This window comes from Semicossyphus pulcher, unplaced genomic scaffold, assembly GCF_022749685.1.
Source record: "Semicossyphus pulcher isolate SPU_LCO1_2020_fin unplaced genomic scaffold, fSemPul1.0.p SCAF_10, whole genome shotgun sequence".
In the NCBI taxonomy this organism is placed as follows: Eukaryota; Metazoa; Chordata; class Actinopteri; order Labriformes; family Labridae; genus Semicossyphus; species Semicossyphus pulcher.
In genome coordinates, this window is record NW_027211604.1 from 9,064,975 (window position 1) to 9,085,660 (window position 20,686).

At 42.9% G+C, this 20,686-nt stretch overlaps 4 protein-coding genes across 9 annotated transcripts; 2 read left to right on the forward strand and 2 right to left on the reverse strand.

Moving 5' to 3' along the window:
- Positions 1-278: 278 nt before the first annotated feature.
- On the reverse strand, positions 279-6,127 carry ccdc61 (coiled-coil domain containing 61). Of its 2 annotated transcripts, none has more exons than XM_069670663.1 (13): positions 5,921-6,127; positions 4,342-4,499; positions 4,179-4,261; positions 3,412-3,572; positions 3,161-3,313; positions 2,878-3,085; positions 2,704-2,786; positions 2,350-2,570; positions 2,178-2,256; positions 1,889-2,086; positions 1,776-1,809; positions 506-572; positions 279-432 (listed from the first exon to the last, which is right to left on the reverse strand). In XM_069670663.1, the coding sequence occupies exons 2-13, from the start codon at positions 4,487-4,489 to the stop codon at positions 338-340; spliced, it is 1,530 nt and encodes a 509-aa protein (XP_069526764.1). In that variant the 5' UTR covers positions 4,490-4,499; positions 5,921-6,127; the 3' UTR covers positions 279-337. The 2 variants fall into 2 exon arrangements, with proteins under 2 accessions (XP_069526764.1, XP_069526762.1); XM_069670661.1 differs by having other exon boundaries at positions 2,686-2,786.
- itpkca (inositol-trisphosphate 3-kinase Ca) lies at positions 5,367-9,164 on the forward strand. 2 transcript variants are annotated; one of them, XM_069670664.1, is made up of 7 exons: positions 5,367-5,462; positions 6,988-7,087; positions 7,189-7,402; positions 7,847-8,051; positions 8,144-8,245; positions 8,335-8,406; positions 8,514-9,164. In XM_069670664.1, exons 1-7 carry the CDS (start codon positions 5,451-5,453, stop codon positions 8,718-8,720), a joined length of 912 nt encoding a protein of 303 aa, XP_069526765.1. In that variant the 5' UTR covers positions 5,367-5,450; the 3' UTR covers positions 8,721-9,164. The 2 variants fall into 2 exon arrangements, with proteins under 2 accessions (XP_069526765.1, XP_069526766.1); XM_069670665.1 differs by having other exon boundaries at positions 8,147-8,245.
- A 2,693-nt stretch (positions 9,165-11,857) lies between these two features.
- kcnk12l (potassium channel, subfamily K, member 12 like) lies at positions 11,858-13,321 on the forward strand. 4 transcript variants are annotated; one of them, XM_069676805.1, is made up of 3 exons: positions 11,906-12,203; positions 12,312-12,873; positions 12,961-13,321. In XM_069676805.1, exons 1-3 carry the CDS (start codon positions 11,906-11,908, stop codon positions 13,319-13,321), a joined length of 1,221 nt encoding a protein of 406 aa, XP_069532906.1. The 4 variants fall into 4 exon arrangements, with proteins under 4 accessions (XP_069532888.1, XP_069532906.1, XP_069532913.1 ...); XM_069676812.1 differs by having other exon boundaries at positions 12,312-12,856; positions 13,004-13,321; XM_069676797.1 differs by having other exon boundaries at positions 12,312-12,852; positions 12,910-13,321.
- A 982-nt stretch (positions 13,322-14,303) lies between these two features.
- ppm1nb (protein phosphatase, Mg2+/Mn2+ dependent, 1Nb (putative)) lies at positions 14,304-20,436 on the reverse strand. The gene is made up of 6 exons (XM_069668713.1): positions 19,656-20,436; positions 18,859-19,430; positions 16,702-16,819; positions 15,786-15,900; positions 15,638-15,701; positions 14,304-15,539 (listed from the first exon to the last, which is right to left on the reverse strand). The coding sequence occupies exons 1-6, from the start codon at positions 20,059-20,061 to the stop codon at positions 15,522-15,524; spliced, it is 1,293 nt and encodes a 430-aa protein (XP_069524814.1). The 5' UTR covers positions 20,062-20,436; the 3' UTR covers positions 14,304-15,521.
- Positions 20,437-20,686: the final 250 nt, after the last annotated feature.

A 20,686-nucleotide genomic window follows, 5' to 3' on the forward strand; every position in this document is an offset into this window, starting at 1 on the left:
TCAGTGGGTTTGATGGAGAGTAAAGGAGAAAGGAAAACACTCAGAAACAGACGTCAGTTTTAAGTTAATTCATAAAAACTTTGTATATTTAAAAAAAATAATGATTTCAGTCCACAGAAAGTCGTCCTTCACCGTGATGGCTGCAGTTTCCTGAAGTCCTGGAAGTCCGACCTTCCAGAGTGCGATTCAGTCTCTTTGCTTGTACAGTAAACACACAGTTCATATTTGAAGCTCCATGAGTTTCTCAGTCTGTGCACATAAGAAACAAAGCATCCTGAGCTCCGAGCTGTGCAGTCGTCAGGTAACCTCCTTCATGAGTGGTTTGAGCAGCAGGTTGTTAGTGTCCTGTATCGAGGTCCCTCATGTATTCCTGAAGCGCCTGCAGTCTGGCATCGATCTCTGACAGCTCAGCACCTGTATCCATGGAGCTCTCTGCGGTTGGAAACGTAAATTGATGATCAGTTGTTGTGTGGTGGATACAATCAAAAGACTTGTGATGACTTACCTTTATCTCTCATTCTCTGTGTTGGAGTACTGCACAGTGGCTTCCTGCTTAAAAGGCCTCCTCTTGACTTGAAACAGATAAATTACACATTAGAGGATACATCAGACGATATTCAGTATTCTCTTCGTTGCCAACAAATGTCGTTAAAAGCCCCAAAGCAACAATAAATTTACCCTACTAACAAGCCCTGCCTGGATAGCGGAAGCGTGATAACAAAGAAGCATCTTCCTCTGAGCCGTGGTGCTCCATTCTTGTCCAAAAAAAAAAAATATGGGCCCTTTAGTTTGTTACTGGGCATTAGTCTCATCTGCTGCCTTTTGTGTAACTTTTCCTAAAATAACATTTCAGATTCTTATTAAAGAGCCATTAAACTAAAAAGTCCAAGTGGAGGTTTGTGCCAAATTGGAATTTTTCATCCAGTTTTTCCTAAAATATCTCGTTCACAAGAATGGGACACACAGACGGCGGACAGACATAAACCTGAACACATAATGCGTCACGTTCATACGGTTTTAAGTTAATTCTTTAGAAAAAATCAATTGAAGTTGCATTCGACTAGGGGGGTCCGGTGGCATGCTCCTCTGGGAGAAATTTTGTGTTACTCTTGCGTTACATGCTCATTTCTAGTTACTTTTAAGGATATTTTTAATCAGCCTGAAAACTAATTCTAACAGCCATTATGGAGTAAAACAACCCTACATAAAGTACATAAAAGGAATCAATAGATGTGGGAGCTGAATACATAAACAAGACAAAAACAAGAAGACAACAAGATTTTAAAAAAGTGTAACACCCATCCCATGTAGCTATATAGTGTTATGTGAATCTGCCATGTGTAGTAGTACTATGAAGGGGCCCTGGGTACAGTTTCAAATGTAATGATGCTATTACCTGTACTTGTTTAAGGTAGTATAATAAAGGCAGAACCGTCGCATGGGCTGTGCAAAGTGTGCTAGCGTACAGGGTCTGCAGCAACACTTCAAAAGTTGTCTAATGCGGGAAAACCGCAGACCTGGCAACCCCCCACTAAAAATAATTTCTCCTCGGATCTACACTTATCTTGTAGGTGACATATTTTGATGTCAAAATGGCGAATTTCACCGAGAGTGAGGAGTTTGCATCCCTGTAACATTGTTGTTTTTGGTCTTTTCATAGGATTTAAAGACAGTAAGAAAAATAAACAAAAACCTGACCCTACTCTTTAAGTATATAAATGAAAGAGCAGAAATAAACAGTGTACCAGAGTTGCATTAGTAACTATGTCGCTCACCACACTGGGTCCATTGTAAGTCTGTTTTCTTCCTCTGTAAACACAAAAAACTGACATTAAAATAACCAGCTGACACAACAGAGACTTAAAAAATCAGAGGTAACCCCCCTCACCTGAACAGAGTTTTGGCCATTTCCTCCATATCCACCAACGAGCTTTCAGAGGAGTTCCTGCTCCCCCTGCGCTCCACGGATAAACTCCTGCCTCTGCTGCCTGACCGGGCCATCAGGGGATACGCGTCTCTGGAGCGCGAACGCCCCCGCTCGGGGACGATGGGTGAGGTTAGCATGTCTCTCCGTACTTTCCTCTGTCTGACAAAGAAAACAGAGTAAAAACTATAGTTCAAGGCAGCTATAATAACAAATACAGGGGAACTGATCGGGAGAAATAATGGAAACCAACTTCTTTATCTCTGCCTCTTTTAGCCTGCGCTGTCTGTCCTGGATGTAAGCAGTCGGGTCAAAGCGTGGTACCCGAGACCCTGTAGGACAGAGGGGATGATTATTAAACATCTATACACTAAAACAGATTGTTTATTTAGACAAGTAGGGCCACACAACATTGTTTGCAGTACCAGTGGGAGAGGGTGACGGCCTGGGTATCCGAGCACGTGGTCCTGAAGAGTCCGCTCTTCTTCCTCTCTCCTCTGACCTTTGACCTCTGTTCTCTACACGTTCTCTGGATCCAGAGCGAGCCCTGACCACCCCGTACCCCGACCTCCTCTCGCGCGAGACTGAGCGATAGATTTCCCCGTCAACTCGGTAGCTGAGGTGGCCGGACACAGGAGTCACTCTGCTGCAGAGACACAAAGCGGGTGTTAGTGAAGAAGGAGACATGAGATTCAGAATTCAAACATCTACTCAAATTGAAAGTGAATGGGTGAAAGAGAGAGAAAGTAAAGATATAGTACACGCTTAGATTGTCTAACCCTCTCCGTAGTAGCGCCAGTTCATTCGTGAGGCTCTTGACACGAACGCGGAGAGCGCACTCTGACGCTCTCAGCTCCTCCAACTAACCAGGACAGGAAGAAAACGTTAAAACCAGCTGTGTAACAGAAGAAAATCTTTCTATGCAGACTACTTCTTAAATACAGACGCTCCACCTGCTCCGTCAGAAGTCGCTGCTCCTGACTTCTCTTGCTCGCTGACCGTTGACTCTTGGCCCTCTCCTTTACAAGCTGTTCCTCCAGCGTCGTAACCACGTCTCTCGTTCTCCACTCTTCCGGTCCGGATGTGGAACCACTTCCACCCATCTGCAGTCGCTCCAGAACCTTAGACATGGCCTCCTTCTCTTCTTTCACCCGAACAAGCCTGGAAAACAGTAGAACATATTTAAAAAAAATCCCCTCACACTCATCGTGTTGAAAGAGATTATATGCAACCTACTCTATCCGTAGTCGCTGTATCTCTAGTTCTGCAGATTTGTTAAATCCATGACAGGCGACAGCGCTGAGCTCAGCCCTCAGAGCTCTCACTTCCTTCTGCAGGGCCGCCGGGTCGGGCTTACCCACATAGGGTAGCGGTAAAGGGTAGTGTATCCTACAAACACAAGAGCAAACAGTCGTCAGCACTGGCCAACCAAAACGAAATCAACAGAAGGCATCAAAACAAAATCCTGTTTCAGCAGAGGCACAAACCTGTCAAACTCCACCGTGTAAATGAGGATTAGATATCTTTTTGCAGTTAGAGCAGATGACTGCTGATGGCCACGAGGACGGCTAACCACTCCTGCTTTTCTGTTGCGCAGCAGCTCCAGGTCGGCGTAGGTCAAGAGGTCAAGTGTGACAGAATCACTCGCCTGCAGAAAAAGCAGAAATAAAATAAAGTGATGGCCAACCACGGGAAAAAACCGACAAAAGATTTTAGATGTTTTATGATGGTGACATTCTGATTTTACATTTAAAGCTTCCTGCCCAACCATAACCAAATACCAGTTAATTTTATTACCTTTTTATTTTGAATACACAAAAAATATTTTGTTATGTTATGTCTTTTAACTGAGTTTTGCTGTGATCTGTGTATTACTCTTGTTTTAGCCACAAACTTGACAGATAATTTGGTGAAACAAACCAAATGTCTGTAGTTGTGTGTGTGTCTGCTGTGCTTGTATGTATCAGATAGTTCAGTTAGGTTCTCTAAATGTACCCAAATTTCCAATAGTTTCTTTTATTTCCCTCCAGGCACCTCCTCTTATGACCTCAGCATTTCTGAAAAGCAGAGATGGAACGAGGCAGCTCGGGATAACTGCATTTATCGCTCAAGTGGAAACATTGAACTCGAGTAACTGAGTCTCGCCTGCGCTCAGAGAGCCTGGAGCTAATCTGGTGTCTGTTCACATCTTACTATTGGCTTTGTTTGCGTTCGAGCCGCCTCTACATTTATCTGAGTGCACCTTCAAACATACCTTTCTAACAGCTGATTCCAACATGCTGCAGAAGATGGGGAACTGCTTGAAGTTGCCAGTTTTGCGGGTGAGGTCCTCAATGTCTGAAAGAATGAATTTGACAGTGTTAATGACGGAACTTGAGAATATGACATTAAATCTATAGCAAATGTATGCTACTTACATGCTGGATCAAAGTCTCCCCTCCACTGATCGGCTGTCACTGAGTCGGAGATTTCCACTATCAGCAAACCCTTGTCCACCTCGATCTTCACAGAAAACTCCACTCCTCGAAATACGATATCCTCCATCACCTCACAGCCCTCCTCCATCACTCTGAGTCTGAGAAAGAGAAATAAATGATTCTACTGAATCTTGATGCTATACACAAACTAAAAGAAGATCCTAAACCGGATCTGTACAACAAAACTTTTTTTAGACAGCCGGCACGTGTCTTATGGAGTGGGGGCTTAGGATTCAGATCTTATGACTTACAGCAGCTCAGACCAGATGGAGCAAACAAGATCACATCTAACATCTTGACAAAACTGAACCTAATTAATATCATTTATAGATGTAAACATGGGAAATCTGAATGGAGAAAACTATCATAATCTTTAAAAAAATAAGTGTATCATTAAATGATACATGCCAAATAACTCAATAGTTCACAGGTCTCCCATAGCAACAACCAAAAACCCACATCACCAGCAAAGTAGGTAATGCATATCTTATGCACATGTCTTGTTTTCTACTAACAGGATTGTTTTGGAGTGTGCAATATGTGCACTTTGTAAATATTGATTTGTGCAGATTTTCTTTTACTTCAACATCTAAGTTTCTTATTTTGTTCACTATCAATAGATCTGCTTTACAAGGGAATGGAAAAGGTGCAAGACTGAAGACAAAACCCCCACTCAAAATACAAGGTAAGAGTACACAACAAAAACGTAAAATGCATTCAAAACATTCAAACCTGCCTTAGCTACTGATTAGCCTAACCACTAAAGATAATGACAGGTGTCTGTTACCTTGCATTTAGCTAAAGGTATTGTGTTTCAGGGCTGAGCAACATGCCATTTGCATCAGCATAGTTATTCATGATATCATAACTCCTGTCTTTTGTTTCAAATGGCTCATCTCACACAGTCTGTCTTTACATAAACACACCGCCAGGGGCGGTAGCGAGCCGACAGAGCGCATTTCAAAAGGTGTCATCATTTTTATTGGGAAAAGTTCTGCTTGTCGGGTCGTATCATGTGTCGAGGACTCAGCTATTTAATGTCTTAAATCATGTTTTACGGGGTAAGTTATTATTTGCGTATCTTTTGCTGAATTAAAACGCTGTCAGATTTCGCGCTTGACTTCACTTTCTCCCGTGCAGTGAAAGAGACTGACACGACATCTAACTCATCTTTGACTGTACATGCAGAGTAAACATTATAGAGGATTGAGGTTTTGCTTGTTCACAACAATAACGTTAACATTTACGGTCAGCTCTATGAAAAGATGAATTATGGCTTCTGAAAAGTGATAATGCGACGTTATCTTTTACTTCTTCGTCAACAGAGCAGCTAGCAAGAGTTTACATCTCTGGTACTATCAACTGACCAACGTTAGCTAAGTTTAGCTAGCATTGGTGATGTCGTTGGTTTGCTATGGGTCATGCAAGTTAGTTAACTTGACTTGAAGTTAGCTAACCAAGCTAGCTTTCTGTGAAACATTCAACGCTACTCTGTTTATGAAAAGTGCGTTAACGTTACCTTTGGTTGCAGTAATGATCCTTAACTGGGTAAGTTGTCAACACATTGCTTCTTGTTGGGTTATTATGGCGATGCGTTAGCTGGGTAAAGTTAACGGAACAGCTTACTAAGCCGCTTGTTTGATGCTACAGTTCACTCCAAAACAATTTGCAAGCCACCTGCACCGTGGAGACTGGGGCGGTTCAACAACCGGGAACCGTTAAATTCTTCTTCACCACTTTGCTCTGGCGCTGCTGTTTCTTCTTCTGGTAGCATTAGACGGATAGTTGAGAGCTCTCCGGCGCAGCGCTGCCCCCTATAGGCAGTTATCAGAAACCACCTCCCCAGTCCTAAAATACTACAAGTTGATGCTGAAAAAGAATAGCGGGAGTTATCTATAGGAAACGAAGTAATTCAACTATTCAAATGTTCCCTTATCAGTAGTTCTGCATTCAAATTTTGACTCACTGCAATTAACACGAATATTTACCGATGAATAAAAGACAGAAAATTTCACAAAGTTACTTAAAGTATCACAAGTTAATTAAAGCATTATACAGGAAATTGTCAGCTGTATATTTATATGACCAAAACCAAGCATTTCTTTATATTCCTGAAATTGTTTCCAGTTATTAATTTTAGTACATCAAAATAATTTTAGTAGACACATTTGACTCAAATTAACAAATACATTTACATAATTAGCACTACATTTGAACACAATTTCAAAATCTGGGTCCCACACTGTCAACATCTGGGTGTTCAGCCTTCCACTTGTCGGTTAAGCGTCTCGGTTAAGAAGTTTTCAGTAGAAAACAAGTGCTACCTGTAAATGTTTGATAAACCTGTTCAACAAGAAGCGAGCGACTCTGCCCTCTGTATGTCTTAACTCAGTGTGAGTGAAGGCCTGTTTCCATGGAGACTTTGTTCACTCAGAAGGCAAAAAGTTGAGCGACTGGGTCTGAAGTCTGAGATCGTTGCTGCCTGTCAGTGAAGACGCAGCAAAACACAGGCAGCAGAGGAGTGTGACCTGCAGTGCGTGTGTGCTAAAAAATGACTGACTGAGGTTTTCTGTTCTTCTGATGCAGAACTCTGCATGGACGAAACAAGACATCTGTGGGACTTCAGCTGTAATTCCCATGACTCCTAAGAAACCTCAGCAGTGGCTGCAAGTGGTCGGACATGCAGGTTGGTTTACCTGGTCTCACTTGTCTTTCCTCAGTGGGCTAAATCTTTTAAGAAAATATTCAGAATAATTAATGTGTGTGCTTTGTTTCTTGTCTGTACAGGGAGTTTTCATGTTGGGGATTATGGTACTTTGTTAAAGAGGTTTTGTGAAGGGGAGCAGCAATGTTACCTCAGGCTGATGGAGGACGCTCTGAGGCCCTTTGTACCAGACTACCACGGTGTGGTGCAGCACAACGAGCAGGATTACAACATGATGGATAACTTACTGACCCATTTCAACACGCCGGCCATCATGGACTGCAAGATGGGCACTCGGTACGTTTTAAAGGGGCAGTTTTTTCCCACTAACAACAGTTTAATGAGTTTCATGTGAGACAAATTTGATGTAGAAGACGTCATGTTCAGTGCTCATGCCCATGGCTTCATATTTTTCTTTAATATATAAAAAAAAAACTTTAAAAAAACTAAGGGAAACAAGGAATAATAGTTGTTTTACGGCCCTGTTAAGTCCTGTAACTGTTTTAGGGCCTGAAAAACAACATAATAAAACACCTCTAAAGTTTACTTTAATTAGTAGCTTAATTCAGTTTCAGTTGTCAGACAGAAAAAATTATTGACAAATCACCATCTTTAACACTCAATTTATCTGAACAAATCTTATATTAAAGCTGTATGTTTCTCGTTGATGTTATAAGAAGACTTTAATAGAATACATTTTTTCCATTCACAATAATGACTGTGAGTCTCTGTCCTTCACAGCACGTACCTCGAGGAGGAGCTGGTCATTGCCCGAGAGCGGCCTCAGCCTCGTAAAGACATGTACGAGAAGATGGTTGCCGTGGACCCAGAGGCACCAACAACCCAGGAACGAGCCCAGCAGGCGGTGCTGAAGACCAGGTACATGCAGTGGAGGGAGACGCTTAGCTCCACCACAACTCTGGGTTTCCGTGTCGAAGGATTCAAGGTGAGCTGTGTCAGGTCATTGATTAAAACCCGTAAAAATGAACCAGAAAATGTGGCTTTTTTAATGTTGTTATCTCTGTATTTCCTGTGCAGAAGGCAAATGAAGAGTGTCACACTAACTTTAAAAGGACCAAAAGCAGAGAGCAAGTGATTGAAGCTCTTGATAACTTCGTTGACTCCAATACGACCATTGTGGTGAGTGTGACCTTCGCTGACTTAAATGTACTTGTCATTTTAATTTTAATTTTTTCTCTCTCAAATAAATCATGTTCCTTTTCCTGCAGTGGGGCTATCTGAGACGGCTGAAACATTTGCGTCAGGTCTTAGAGGCGTCAGACTTCTTCAGAGCACATGAGGTCAGATTTTCGACAGGATGTTAGAAGTTTGGTAGCTTCTGGAGCATTTTTATTATACCACATTTAAACAAATGTGGCACCTTTGTCTAACAGCTGTATCTCTGCAGGTTGTGGGCAGTTCCTTACTGTTTGTACACGACTGGACAGGCAGAACAGGAGTGTGGATGATTGACTTTGGAAAGACAGCCGCCTTACCGTCACACCTCACGTTGGACCACCGCACTCCCTGGGTGGAGGGCAATCGAGAAGATGGCTACCTGTGGGGTCTGGACAACCTCATTGATATACTGACCAACATGCTGCCACTGACATGAACGCCAATTTTAACATGTGTTGAAATTTGACTCAGAAGTGCAGACTGACTGTCGACGGACACTGTCTGAAAACAGTTATCAGAACTGTGTAAACAGACTCAAATTACAAAAAAGAAAATGAGGGTGTAACAGATGGAAGATCTGATCCATTAAAACAACTAATCATGTGGAGAAAACAAGTAAATACTTTCCTAAAATTTTAATCAATAAGGCCCACAACATTGGTTAATAGGCCATTAGTGATTTATGTAATCTCTGACACCGAGCTAACCCGTCAAGAAACAAACACGCTCTGAGTCTGCAGCCGCAGCAGGAGACGTCTGACCTGACGGTCTGTAGATGCTCATTATTTCAGGAACACATGGCAGCAGCAATTATAAGACAAAGACATGGCTGCCCCCTCTGGCTAGAGATGATCAGATAAATGTCACACTGTCATTAAAATGGTGCTACAACTATGAAGCTGTAAAGTGGACTTATTTCCTGGATTTCATTATCTCATTGTTTGCCTCACTGTTCTTCATCACTATCCAATCAGGTTTAAAGTAGAGACTAACATTAGGCAGGGTGTTCCCTGTGGTCCAACTAGTTTAAACCTGTTTACTTTCTGATTCACAGGTTAATTAATTAATTTAAGTTGTTTTTTTGATTAATTTCAGTCTTAAAATTGGATTGGAATTTTTGGAGGGGCTTAATACACGGGAATTGTTTTTAAGCTAGCAGCATGTCGGTAGTGATAGCAGTGTCAGTGGGTCAGTCCACCACTTTGGTCCTGACTGAAATATATCCAATATGTCACACAGATGTTCATGGTCCAAAGAAGACGACTCCTTATTACTTTGATGATCCCTGACTTTTCCTCTTGCACCACTATACGTCTGACATTTGAGGGAAATGTCTTTATGACTCTGGGATTAGCATAATGTTTGGTTTTATTTAGCAACATTAAGAGATAAAATTTAATTTTTTCCAATAGTTAACGACATTTCCATCATCTTAAGCTGTGTTCTGTGTTAACTACAAATAACTTGATGTTAGCATTCTGAATTTAAACGGGGAAATGGTCAACATTGAGTATGTTAGCATGCTAACACCACAGCTTCTGAAACCAGCCAGCATGAAATGTAGACGCTCTCTTTTTCATCTACACGTTCATTTTTATACAAAGCACATTATTTGACGCTTAGTTTATCAGCACATTGATAAATAAAAATAAAATCTGTGTCTACTTTTATCTTTTTAAAGACTACTAACTAGAGTTTATGCTACTAGCTGTTAGCAACATTTCCATATCTGCTTGTTGTCACTATTGCACACAGAGGTTTTCAGAGTTGAATGAACTTGTCTTGTTTATCCTTCCTGCAGCAGACACCTTAACATTAACTCTGGTTAAAACCTTTATATTTTGTCTCACTACATGTTGTTCATGGAGACTCTAGAAACCTCATGAAACCAGTTGTTTTAATCCTCTCCTGCTACGTGGAGATTGATAACTGGATGATTTTTTTTCTTAATGCATGACAAACTGGTCAGTGAAAATGCAACAAACAAAATGATCCTTTTGGCTAAATTATTCATTTACAGCTCCGTTTATTAAGATGCGTTCTCACTAAGTATACTGAAACAAAAGGTAGTTATTTTAGCAAGAGTACAAGTGAAACTTATTGTATCATTCAGTGTTATTTCTGCTGTCATTTTTTAAACCCTGGGTGATATTTACATATTTTCTGTGCAACATAAAGATTATAAGTAAGTAAAGATATCCGTATTTATTATTGTCAAACGTATTCATTTTCAGGCATTAAAATCCCACCTTAAAGTGATAGAAATGCATGAATTTCAACCTGACCAGATCAGTCGCAATAACAAACACACTCTAAAGTTCACCACCTGATGCCGCGCTGACTGGTGAGATGAAGGCAGATGTGTTCTCTCTCTTCCACACCTGTCGGCTCCTGTCACTCAGCCATCAGACGGCAGGCGGAGGGAACCCCTGCCCTCACCTGCAGCCCCTCATGAGATTAAAGGGATGAGCAGACAGAGAAAGTGAGAGTCATGCACAACAAATCCTCCCACACAGTCTGCAGCAACAACAAAAAGCCCTCTGAGAGGAGCTGCACAGTACAACCTCAGTCTGTTTGAAAAAAACTAGTGCAGGTCTGAGTCCAGTGCCTTGCTCATGGGTACATCAGAAGTGGTAAAGACAGACAGGGGATTACTTCTCTTGTCTAAAATATATCCCATCAAACTTTAAAGTAGCAGAGGTGAATCGAGGTTGGTGCTTTACTTCAACCAATACTTGAAACTCTGCTTGATAGATGTACCTGATTAAAAGACAAATAATATAAAGCAAACCTTTCATCACTTGTTGCTTTTTAACGTGAAGTTAAATTCTGGTGTGATAAAGGTTTTAAAAAAGAGGACTAGTGGAAGAGATGACTGCAGCAGTCAGGGTGTGCTCAAAGACAGAGGGGGTGGGCAGGGGATGATGATGTCAGTGTGTGACAGATGAAACATCAGACAGCCTTTCAGTTTGCAAAAAAAACAACCTCAAGAGGCTTCCTCTCGCTGGTTATTGTTCAGCAGACCCATGGAAGGAGAGCAGCAGACCTGCAGCGCTCGGGGAACGGACGCTAGCTGTCAACCAGACCAGGTACTATGTTTATTACTTTAAACTTTGATTATTTGATATTTGTGTGATATATCTCAAAAACTGTTACAGACTAAAATGTTCTCATGAAAGTAATGTTTTCTTATCATAAATGTCTTTAGGATTTACTGATTTAAACAAGGCTTGGTGTGTTTTTAGGCTGTTTTTTCACAAATAAAGGGAAAATAAAGCTTATACAGTTATGCAAAATATACACAAATACTTTTAATGTGGTGAGAATACTTCTAAAAATACATCTCCTTTGGTTTCTTGCAGGCTGTCTTGTCTTCAGATGCGTCTGTCACAGCAGAGACATTTCAGTCCTGTGCAATATTGAAACCAAATGTATTGCTGTGCATGTAAACCTAAAGTGCTTTATATAGCCACTGCATGTATTAATGTGGCAGGTGATGCACACAACACACGCTGCGAGTGAGTAACAGGTGGAGGCAGTGCATGTTGTTACAGCGGTGTATCAGTGCTGCTCATGGCTCAGAGGAGAGCTGCTGGCGGCTGCTGCTGCCCCCGGGCGCCCATGAACGAGGACAATGCCCGTTTCTGCCTGCTGGCTGGGCTCATCCTGCTCTACTTACTGTGTGGGGCGGCCATCTTCTCAGCCCTGGAGCACCCCTTTGAGCTGCACGCCCGGCGCCTCTGGAAACAGCAGCTGGACAACTTCACCCAGAGGTACAGGGTGAACCTGGGTGCCCTGCACACGCTGCTTCGGCAGTACGAGGAGGCGAACGGAGCTGGGATCAGAGTGGACACGCTGAGGCCCCGCTGGGACTTTTCTGGAGCTTTCTACTTTGTGGGCACTGTGGTTTCTACTATTGGTGAGTGTTGAAGCTGTATTCTTTTTTTAGATGCTAATTCTAAAAGTTTTTCTAACTCTATAATGGTGCTGTTTATCCACCTTGACCTTTTAACCTTCTCCTTTCCAGGCTTTGGCATGACCACACCAGCCACCATAGCTGGCAAAATATTCCTAATCTTCTACGGACTCATCGGCTGTGCTGCCACCATCCTCTTCTTCAACCTCTTCTTGGAGAGGATCATCACCATGCTAGCTTACATCATGCGCTGGTGTCATGAGCGCAGGCTGAGGTGTGCTGGAGTCGGGGTTGAGGCGAGCAGAGAGGAAACATCCGGCGAGGAGGACAGCCTCGAAGGCTGGAAGCCCTCAGTCTACTATGTGATGCTGATCCTGGGTGTGGCATCGATTGTGATCGCGTGCAGCGCCTCCACTCTGTACAGCTCCATGGAGAACTGGAGCTACGTGGACTCTCTGTACTTCTGTTTCGTGGCCTTCAGCACCATCGGCTTTGGAGACCTTGTGAGCAGTCAGAGGCAGCAGTACGAGTCTCAGGAGGCCTACCGGCTCGGGAACTGCCTTTTCATCCTCATGGGGGTGTGTTGCATCTACTCACTTTTTAATGTCATTTCTATTATCATCAAGCAAACTCTCAACTGGATCGTGGGTAAGTTAGTTTGCCCAGATCGGCATCATTCCTGCTCCTGCTCTGCTCCGGGCTGCTGGAGGCTCTGCTGCAACTGCCTCCAAAAGAAAAAACACAACCAGAGACGTCTGCCTGCACACCTCAGACAAAAACGCTTAAAACGCAACACAGTGCAGCCCATGTCCTCCCACTGCCCGCCAGGAAGACACCGCTACACGGAGGGCTCTGTGGAGACAGTGTGTGACAGTGAGACGGAGGCAGGAGCAGTGAATGATGGGGTCTATGTTGGCCGTCGTCTGTCAGGAGAGATGATCTCTGTCAATGAGTTCATGGTGTCCAATAAGGTGTCTCTGGCTCTGCTGCAGAAGCAGCTGAGTGAAACGGCTCATCAGGGTCCACGGCAGAGCTACGGACATCAGAATGGATTCTCTGGAGGTGTGGGGGCTTTGGCCATTATGAATAACCGCCTACAGGAAACCAGCGTGGATAGGTAGCACTAACCTGATGTTATACTTCTGCACACTGCTTCGGGGGTCTCTATTTTTGAGCACCTTTCCAACCTATTTCATCTGGAGAAAGTCTGTAATTTATCCTCTTAGTATTACAAACAACCAAACTTCAATTAGCTTCTCTTTCCAGTGGAAGTCTATGCACATTATAGCAGACCCCAAGCATGGACTCAGGACATCACATCATTGATTACATCTTATTCCGTGTGGAGACAGAGAGCAAAGAGACGAACACAGTTTAAAGAAATCAACATCACTGTGAAGAGGGGTCTGATGTCCTGAAGTGATTGGCTCATACAAAAGCAATCAGATGAAAGAAGCGGTGGAGGAGCACTTAGAGAGGACCGCTGATTTAAGAGTGCTGCACACTTCCTCTGAGCTCAATAAATATGGTTGTATGTGCGGTGGTAGTGAGTATTAGAGAACATGCGAGCATGAACACACTATCTACAGTCTCCTCTTAGGTTACTAGCTGCATATATCAAATTATTAAATTGTGATTTGTATTCAACAGAGCTCTTCGAGCGCTGAGAAAGAGACGTTTTAATTAGTTGATTGCTCACAAGTCGCCCATCTTGTTTCATCAATGCATGTCATTGAAATTCATAGTAATCACGGATGAGCGCTGCGATCCAGGGTTTTCAATAGAGCACATCTAATCAAACCGGGCCCGTGGAGGACGTCCTTATGTCAACAAGTGGTGCGCAGATAGTCGCTGGGTCACAAAAGCGGAGAAGAGAGCAAGATTCAGGCTCTGCCTGCCGGCTGGAGGAGATCCTTTACTATGCAAGGAAGCCCATTTAAATCCATTCTGTGTTTCCATCAATGGGGGGATGATTGTGAGGAGGAACGCTTCATGCTTAGAGGTCTTACAAGAGACACAATCATCCATTCTCCTCCAGTGGTCATGCATGATGATCACTGCTACAACAATAGAAAAAATAGTCCTTTAGTTGTTAATGTGGTCAGTCAAATATTCTTTATTTAGTTTAAAACAATCCTGACTGTTAACATGTAATGTCTATACACAGGAAATTACTCACTGAAATAATGTAACAATGCAGATTAAACGACCCGTCCTGAACCCGACCCCTTCTGATGCTGTTTGTTTTAACTATATAAAACTAGATAAGGCATCACAGTATATCATCCAAACACATTTCACATATACTGTATTGCAGAATGTCATGAGAAATATGCTTATTTTAGATAGAAAACACGTCTACATGTGGAATTTATGTGTGTAAAATGTGTTTTAGGGTGTTTGGCCAATTTTTTGGATACTAAGAGTTTAGTTTTTTGGTCAGAGTAAAATCTGAAACATGCTATAAATGCTAAATGCTATTCTTTAAAAAAAAAAAATTGAATTATTCTGATAAATAACCAAATTTCTAAGCATCATTCCAACCAAGTGGATCTGACTCTACATGTTTAACCTGAACAAGACATTTTAAAAAGTAAACACATCCTCAAAAAGAGTTTATATTTGTGTGTGTTTGTTGCATTCATGACTATAATTAAACATTTATTCAGCATTTTGTCACATAAGACCATAAGAGGGGAAAATATATATTTGTGCATTCCCATCCGGCAACCTGCTGTTAGCACTGTTAGCACTCCCTGTTTAACCAAATGGCTGTATGTTAGCTACATGCTAGCTTCAGGCTAGCACTGACGCAGTATCAGTCAGCACATTTTCCCTCATAGAGAAGAAAGGCAATCATCAAAATCATTAAAATACTCTTATACTCTACTCTTATATATCTATTCTTATAACATCATCTTTAAAATATAACACTATATATACCAATATTCCTTATTTTACCCACGAAAAAGTACAGTGTCACAGTTGTTTGTTATTAATTTTAGCAGACTGTCATTTGAAATGATGGCCTGTATCTTCTGTTCACTGAATATGAGGCAGAGGTTTGTTGCTGGATCAGTGTCTCTGAGTAAGTTTTACAAAATGTCCTTCTTGTATAAATATAAAATGTAACAGGCTTTCATTAGACCTATTTTTGCATTGTTTTCTTTACGACAAGATGCTGCTTGCTGGCATGTTGTAAACAAACACCCCTGTCTGTCCCTTTTTGTTAAATTGCACACATGAAGAAAACAGGTTTAATATCAACATTAATTACAGTCCCTCCATCGATCACCGGAGACAAAATCACAGCCGGCCAGCTCAGGATCCTCCCAGGCCCTGGACAGAGATGTGTAAGACAAAATAATGGTGAGTGTACTGTTCAGAGGGGAGGCATTGACATAGCTTGTTATGGTTATGGTGTAGTTTGTTCTTACGTTTGGGACTGTGGGGTTGTGCGTCTCTCTTTGTTGGTAGTAAGCAGAAATAATGCAGTTCCTTCTGTAATAAAAAGAAGTAACATGGTGTCAATTCTAATACAGAGTAGAAAGACACACACACACACACTCAGTTTGTGTCCCTTACTTGCTCTGTATGCCTCCACCTGGTGGTAGTCCAGGGATGACAGTGGATGCAAGGACTGTGAGGACGGACAGCAGGTCGGGTTCCTCCCCACGAGCACACAGCTCCTCATAAATCTCTGTCACACATTAAAACATACAAACATATTTAGGACGTTTGTGGAAAGTCTTTCAAGTTTTACATGCAGCTTAAAGAACAATCCTTGAGATATTCTATATTTCTTGTTATTGGTTAGTCCACCTCTTTTAATTTCTGCCCCAGTCTCTTAATTCTTGCCAAAATTTGTAATATCTTTTAAAATCGGTCAGTAAAGATTTCATTTTAGAAAGGCTCATTTATCTCCCAAAACAGTAAAGCAATGTAGTATCTGGCAAATGTTCCTCAAACGGGGGGAAATAATGAATTTGTTAGGGACTATTTTCAGCTGCGGATTAATATATAACTCGTATTCAAGTGAATATTTACCACATAAGGACAGTGTACTTTTATGCAGGGTTGACTCAAAATAAACTACAGTGCTTCTTCTTGTGAAAGAGTGAGTGCAATAATGGAGCTTACAGACTTTTATAGCACAGAGAAATGAGCTGTGTCTGCCTTTGGCTGCACAGGCTTTAATTGTTAGTGTCAGAAGGATTACATTTTTTATTGTTGATTTTGGTCATCGTTATTATTGACAACAAGTAGAATATTATATATTGTTAGAGTCCACACAGTCCCCGTAAGGCTGTCGGTCCTCATAAACCAGGACAGGTGCTAAGAGTTTCATGTCAGTGTGGCTCAACTGCAAACTATAAACCTTAATGAAACAGAAAAGTGTCCGCATTTCAGCGTCACACTGTGACAGAACAAGGTTTCCAAGTGCCTCATAAGACAGTACATGGCCCTCAGTGCCCCTCGTGTGTCATCTGTGTCCACACACCTGCTACTTTGGACTCCAGCAGGTCCTCCAGCTCGGCCTCCTGGTGTAACGCCTCCGCTGACAGCTGGGGGGCTCCAGGGAAGCACAGCAGGATGATGCTGATGTTGTCCAGGCTGCCCTGTGGAGCGAAGCGGCGTCAGCAGAGGTGAGTAATGATGGCTGACCTTACAAATGTCAACATAGCAAACATTATTTCATCCCGGGCGAGCAGATTTAGAAATAGATCATTTTCACCTCGAGGTGTGTGCAGCACCGTCACACAGATGCAGCCGAGCAGGAAAAAGTAAGTGGAGTGTGGAAGAAGCTGTGACATTTTGAGGTCATTGTGCATACACAAGCTGAAGCGCGGTTACGTAACAGTGACATGATGGACATGATAGCCAAACAGAGTGGAGAGTGCACGTGTGGCTCATGTTTATTCTGGTGTGTTGTAATGTAAACATGAGATAAACAATAAACAAAATGTCCTCATTCCTTTTGTCTTCCTTTTTCTTGAGGTTGTGTGAACCCTGGTTGTAAATAGGATATGAACTAATAAGGAAATTCACTAATTAAGCTAGAATATATATGCATCAGATAAATTATGGTTAGTTAGTTACTGTATAGTATTCAGAGTATGAAATGTCCTTCGCTTAACACCCTTAACACTAGCAGCTATCGTATGATTGGAGCAGGCCACAGCGGAATAATTATCCTCCCTCCCTGCTCTGAATATATTCTCTATGTCACCTATAAGGACGGTTCAATGAACAATTATGTGTTCTTGAGCATAAACCTTCAACCGTGTGACTCTCTCAGAGTGAAAGTGGCTGAAATGAGTCCTCATTGGACCCAGAATAATCCCATATAACTTGTTCTGACACCTCTGCAGTCTATTTTAAGGTGGTCTGTCACACTATTATATCATGAGCAGCGGCCACGGTCTAAATGAGACCGAGACCAGCCTCCAGCAGAAGTCAGAGCTGCTTTTTCACTCTAAATGTTTGTTATTGGAGCCAAAGATGATTTCTTTGCCCTTCATTTAGACCTTGCCTCCGTAAGAGCAAAGACGTGCTTAAAGTGTCTGTAATAAAGAAATGATATAAACATCATATCACCGGAGTTATTACCTGACTAACATCACAGAGACAGGGCTTATTCTTTTGTTTTCTGGCACACAAGTTTACTGTTCATGTTCATTTTCATCACTCTTATTAATGTAGTTTTCTTCCGCAATCTCACAAGAGCCAGAAAGATTTAAAGAGAACGTTTGTGACTATTTAATGAAGACAGTGAAACATCTAGCTCCAGAGCTGGATGTTTTTCTCAGGACTTGGTGGAGAAAAAAAACAGAATTAAAAAAGGAAGTATTGTAGGAATTAAATTCTATGACGCCAAATGAATTCTAATGCTGCTTCACACCTACGCAAATGTTTTTCAGTTTTCTTTCCAATCTAGTTTTAATTCCATCACAAAAACAGCAATCACATGTGAATATACAAAGAAAATAACAGGCTAAAGTCATGATAAATCTTCTCCAAGGTCATTTCAAACCTTTTATCTGTAAAACCAGTTATTAAAAACAGAACTCAGAAGGAAATCATCAGACTAATGAGCCAAGAAAATGAGAGGATCCAGCACAGTTCCCTGTGGAACGCCACACGGCAACATTACTATGAATGTAAACTTTTTGTCATTCAGGCCTTCCCATGAAAGTTTCCATATGTTAAACCAGTTTTATGAAAACTGTTAGACAAAAGTTAAAATCAGAAAAGTGTGCCTGGACTTGGTTTTCTCATAAACACCTGATGAAGATTTAGATTAATCAGTGTGTTTACTATTGATTAAACTAAAACAGCGCCTGAGTTATCTTCTTAAAGCAGAGCTCTTTTCTCAAAAAGAGGAATGACCACATCTGCTTTCTCATCAAGCCAAACCAAGTCAGCACAGTCACAGTTTAAGGGATTACATTAATCCCTCAAACTGTGACATAAAATCCACAGCCCATTAAAAAATGATGTAACTCGGATTTACTGTGAAATTGTGTTTTGTGTTTATAATCAGTTGAAAGGATTTGCCATTTAATTGACTGAAAATGTTAAAATGCATAATGTGCTGGATTTGTAATTAAAGGGATTAATGTAACATTTTAACTGGTTGTCTTCAGCAGGTTCTGACCTTATAGAGACAGAGGTCGATGACTTGGGTGCAGACGTCCCTCAGGTCAGTGCAGACTCTCAGCCGGTTGTGGATGAAGGCGCACAGCTCCTCGTTGCTGATGGTGTCCCACACCCCGTCACAGGCCAGCACCAGGAACTCATCAGCTGGAGAGCGCTCCACCACACACACCTCAGGCTCAGGTGACACCATCTGCTGGCAGGGCGTCCGGTTCTCTGCCCCCTTGTAGCTGAAGTCCCCCAGAGCTCGGGACACTGCCAGGGAGCCGTTGATCCGTTGGAGGTTCACGGAGCCGCCTGCGCTCTCTATCCGCTCCTTCTCCAGAGGGCTGTAAGGTTTGTGGTCTTCAGTGGAGAAGCAGACCTGGCCGGACCGGCACAGCATGGCCCTCGAGTCACCACAGTTGGCGAAGTAGATGTAATATGGTGAGATGAAAGTGGCCACCACAGTGGTGCCGCCCCTCTCCCAGCCTTCACGACGTGCCACAGAGTGCAGGTGTTTGTCTGTCTGCAGGAAGCCGTCGATGATGGCTCCTTTCACCTTTTCAGGGTCGTCTTCTGCTCCCATTCCACCTGTGGACGCAAACAGACACAGTGTTGGACACTTTTTAGATTCAGCATCCCATAAAAACACATAATTACATAAAGCAGATAGCATTGAGACATCATGATATTTGTATCTGATAACGAGGAAATGCATCTCTCTTTCCAAAGAAAGAATCTTTCTTTACAAAGAATATGGCATTTCTTTGTTTACATCTTTTAGATTTAATTCATTTCCAGTTGCATCTCTTTCACCTGTGGCCAGCATGTGACCCAGAAGGTGCTGGGAGCAGTACTGTGCCACCGTGCTGCCTGCATGACCATCGAACACAGCGAAGAAGCTCCAGTCGGCCAGCTCTCCTCCCAGCTGTGGCACACAGTTGTGGAAGTCCTCCATGTTGGCCCTCCAGCCCTGCATGCTCCCCAGAGCGTAGGTGAGGCCCCAGCGTGCACAGCCCTCTTCTGCCAGCTTGTCCAGGACCGGCCGGTCCAGGTAGGGGCTGGGGATGACCTCATCCTTCTCCCCCTCCCCTGCATGCTCCCCCTCTGCTCCTCCTCCTCGGCCCCCTTTGAAGAAGGAGCTGACCCTCTTCTCTGTTTCTTTCACCAGCTGCCGCATGAACGCAGGCATCTCCACGCTGCCTTTCCTGGATGTCCTCATGGCTCTGATGCACGGCTGATGTGTGATGAATCTGCTTCTATCCCTGCCTGGATGTTTATGGCTGGGATGGAGGGCTGACGTAGGCCTGATGGTGGGCCTGAGCCGTGTCTGCGTAGCCCCTGCTGCTCCAGGGCTCAGAGCATGGCTGCCTGAGCTGATGGATGTTCTGAGTGCTGACTGCTCACCCTCCTCTCCCTGCTCATCTCCTTCCTCTCCTCTCCTCTTCCTCTCTGGAGACCTCACAGCTCAGTGCTCTCTCCTCCACTCATCCTTGCTCTACTCCTTGTTTGGTCTCTCCTCTGTGCTGCTGTGATTTCACCTTCTCCCTCGCTTTTTCATCGCTTGTTCCTCTTTCACCAGCTCTCCCCTTGCCTTGTTATTTTCCCCCTGCCTGCGCTCTGATTGGCCGGCTATTTGTGTGCACCAATCCCTGCCCGGTTTGGATGGCCGCTGTCATGTCTGAGCTCACCATCCCTCACTGTCCGCCTATCTGCAGCTCTGCCCCTCCCACTTCTCTGGTAATCTCAGCCTTTGATCAGCCGGGATTATGGGCTGCCTCTGCTGTGGATTACAGGACTGTCGGCCATTTAGCATCCAGTGTGTGTCTTATAAGGAGAAGCAGAGA

Bases quoted from the DNA above. Each gene is read 5' to 3' on its own strand.
- ppm1nb (XM_069668713.1), bottom strand. From the start codon at position 20,061: ATGAGGACATCCAGGAAAGGCAGCGTGGAGATGCCTGCGTTCATGCGG. The intron at 16,820-18,858 runs GTCAGAACCTGC...TTCGCTCCACAG, and splicing joins TCGACCTCTGTCTCTATAAG to GGCAGCCTGGACAACATCAG. The intron at 15,901-16,701 runs GTGTGTGGACAC...AATGTGTGACAG, and splicing joins GCTGGAGTCCAAAGTAGCAG to AGATTTATGAGGAGCTGTGT.
- itpkca (XM_069670664.1), top strand. The intron at 8,246-8,334 runs GTGAGTGTGACC...CTTTTCCTGCAG, and splicing joins ACTCCAATACGACCATTGTG to TGGGGCTATCTGAGACGGCT. The intron at 8,407-8,513 runs GTCAGATTTTCG...GTATCTCTGCAG, and splicing joins ACTTCTTCAGAGCACATGAG to GTTGTGGGCAGTTCCTTACT.
- kcnk12l (XM_069676787.1), top strand. From the start codon at position 11,858: ATGGCTCAGAGGAGAGCTGCTGGCGGCTGCTGCTGCCCCCGGGCGCCC. The intron at 12,204-12,311 runs GTGAGTGTTGAA...TCTCCTTTCCAG, and splicing joins CACTGTGGTTTCTACTATTG to GCTTTGGCATGACCACACCA.
- ccdc61 (XM_069670661.1), bottom strand. From the start codon at position 4,489: ATGGAGGAGGGCTGTGAGGTGATGGAGGATATCGTATTTCGAGGAGTG. The intron at 3,086-3,160 runs GTAGGTTGCATA...ACTGTTTTCCAG, and splicing joins ATACAGCGACTACGGATAGA to GCTTGTTCGGGTGAAAGAAG. The intron at 2,257-2,349 runs GTACTGCAAACA...TCTGTCCTACAG, and splicing joins GCCGTCACCCTCTCCCACTG to GGTCTCGGGTACCACGCTTT.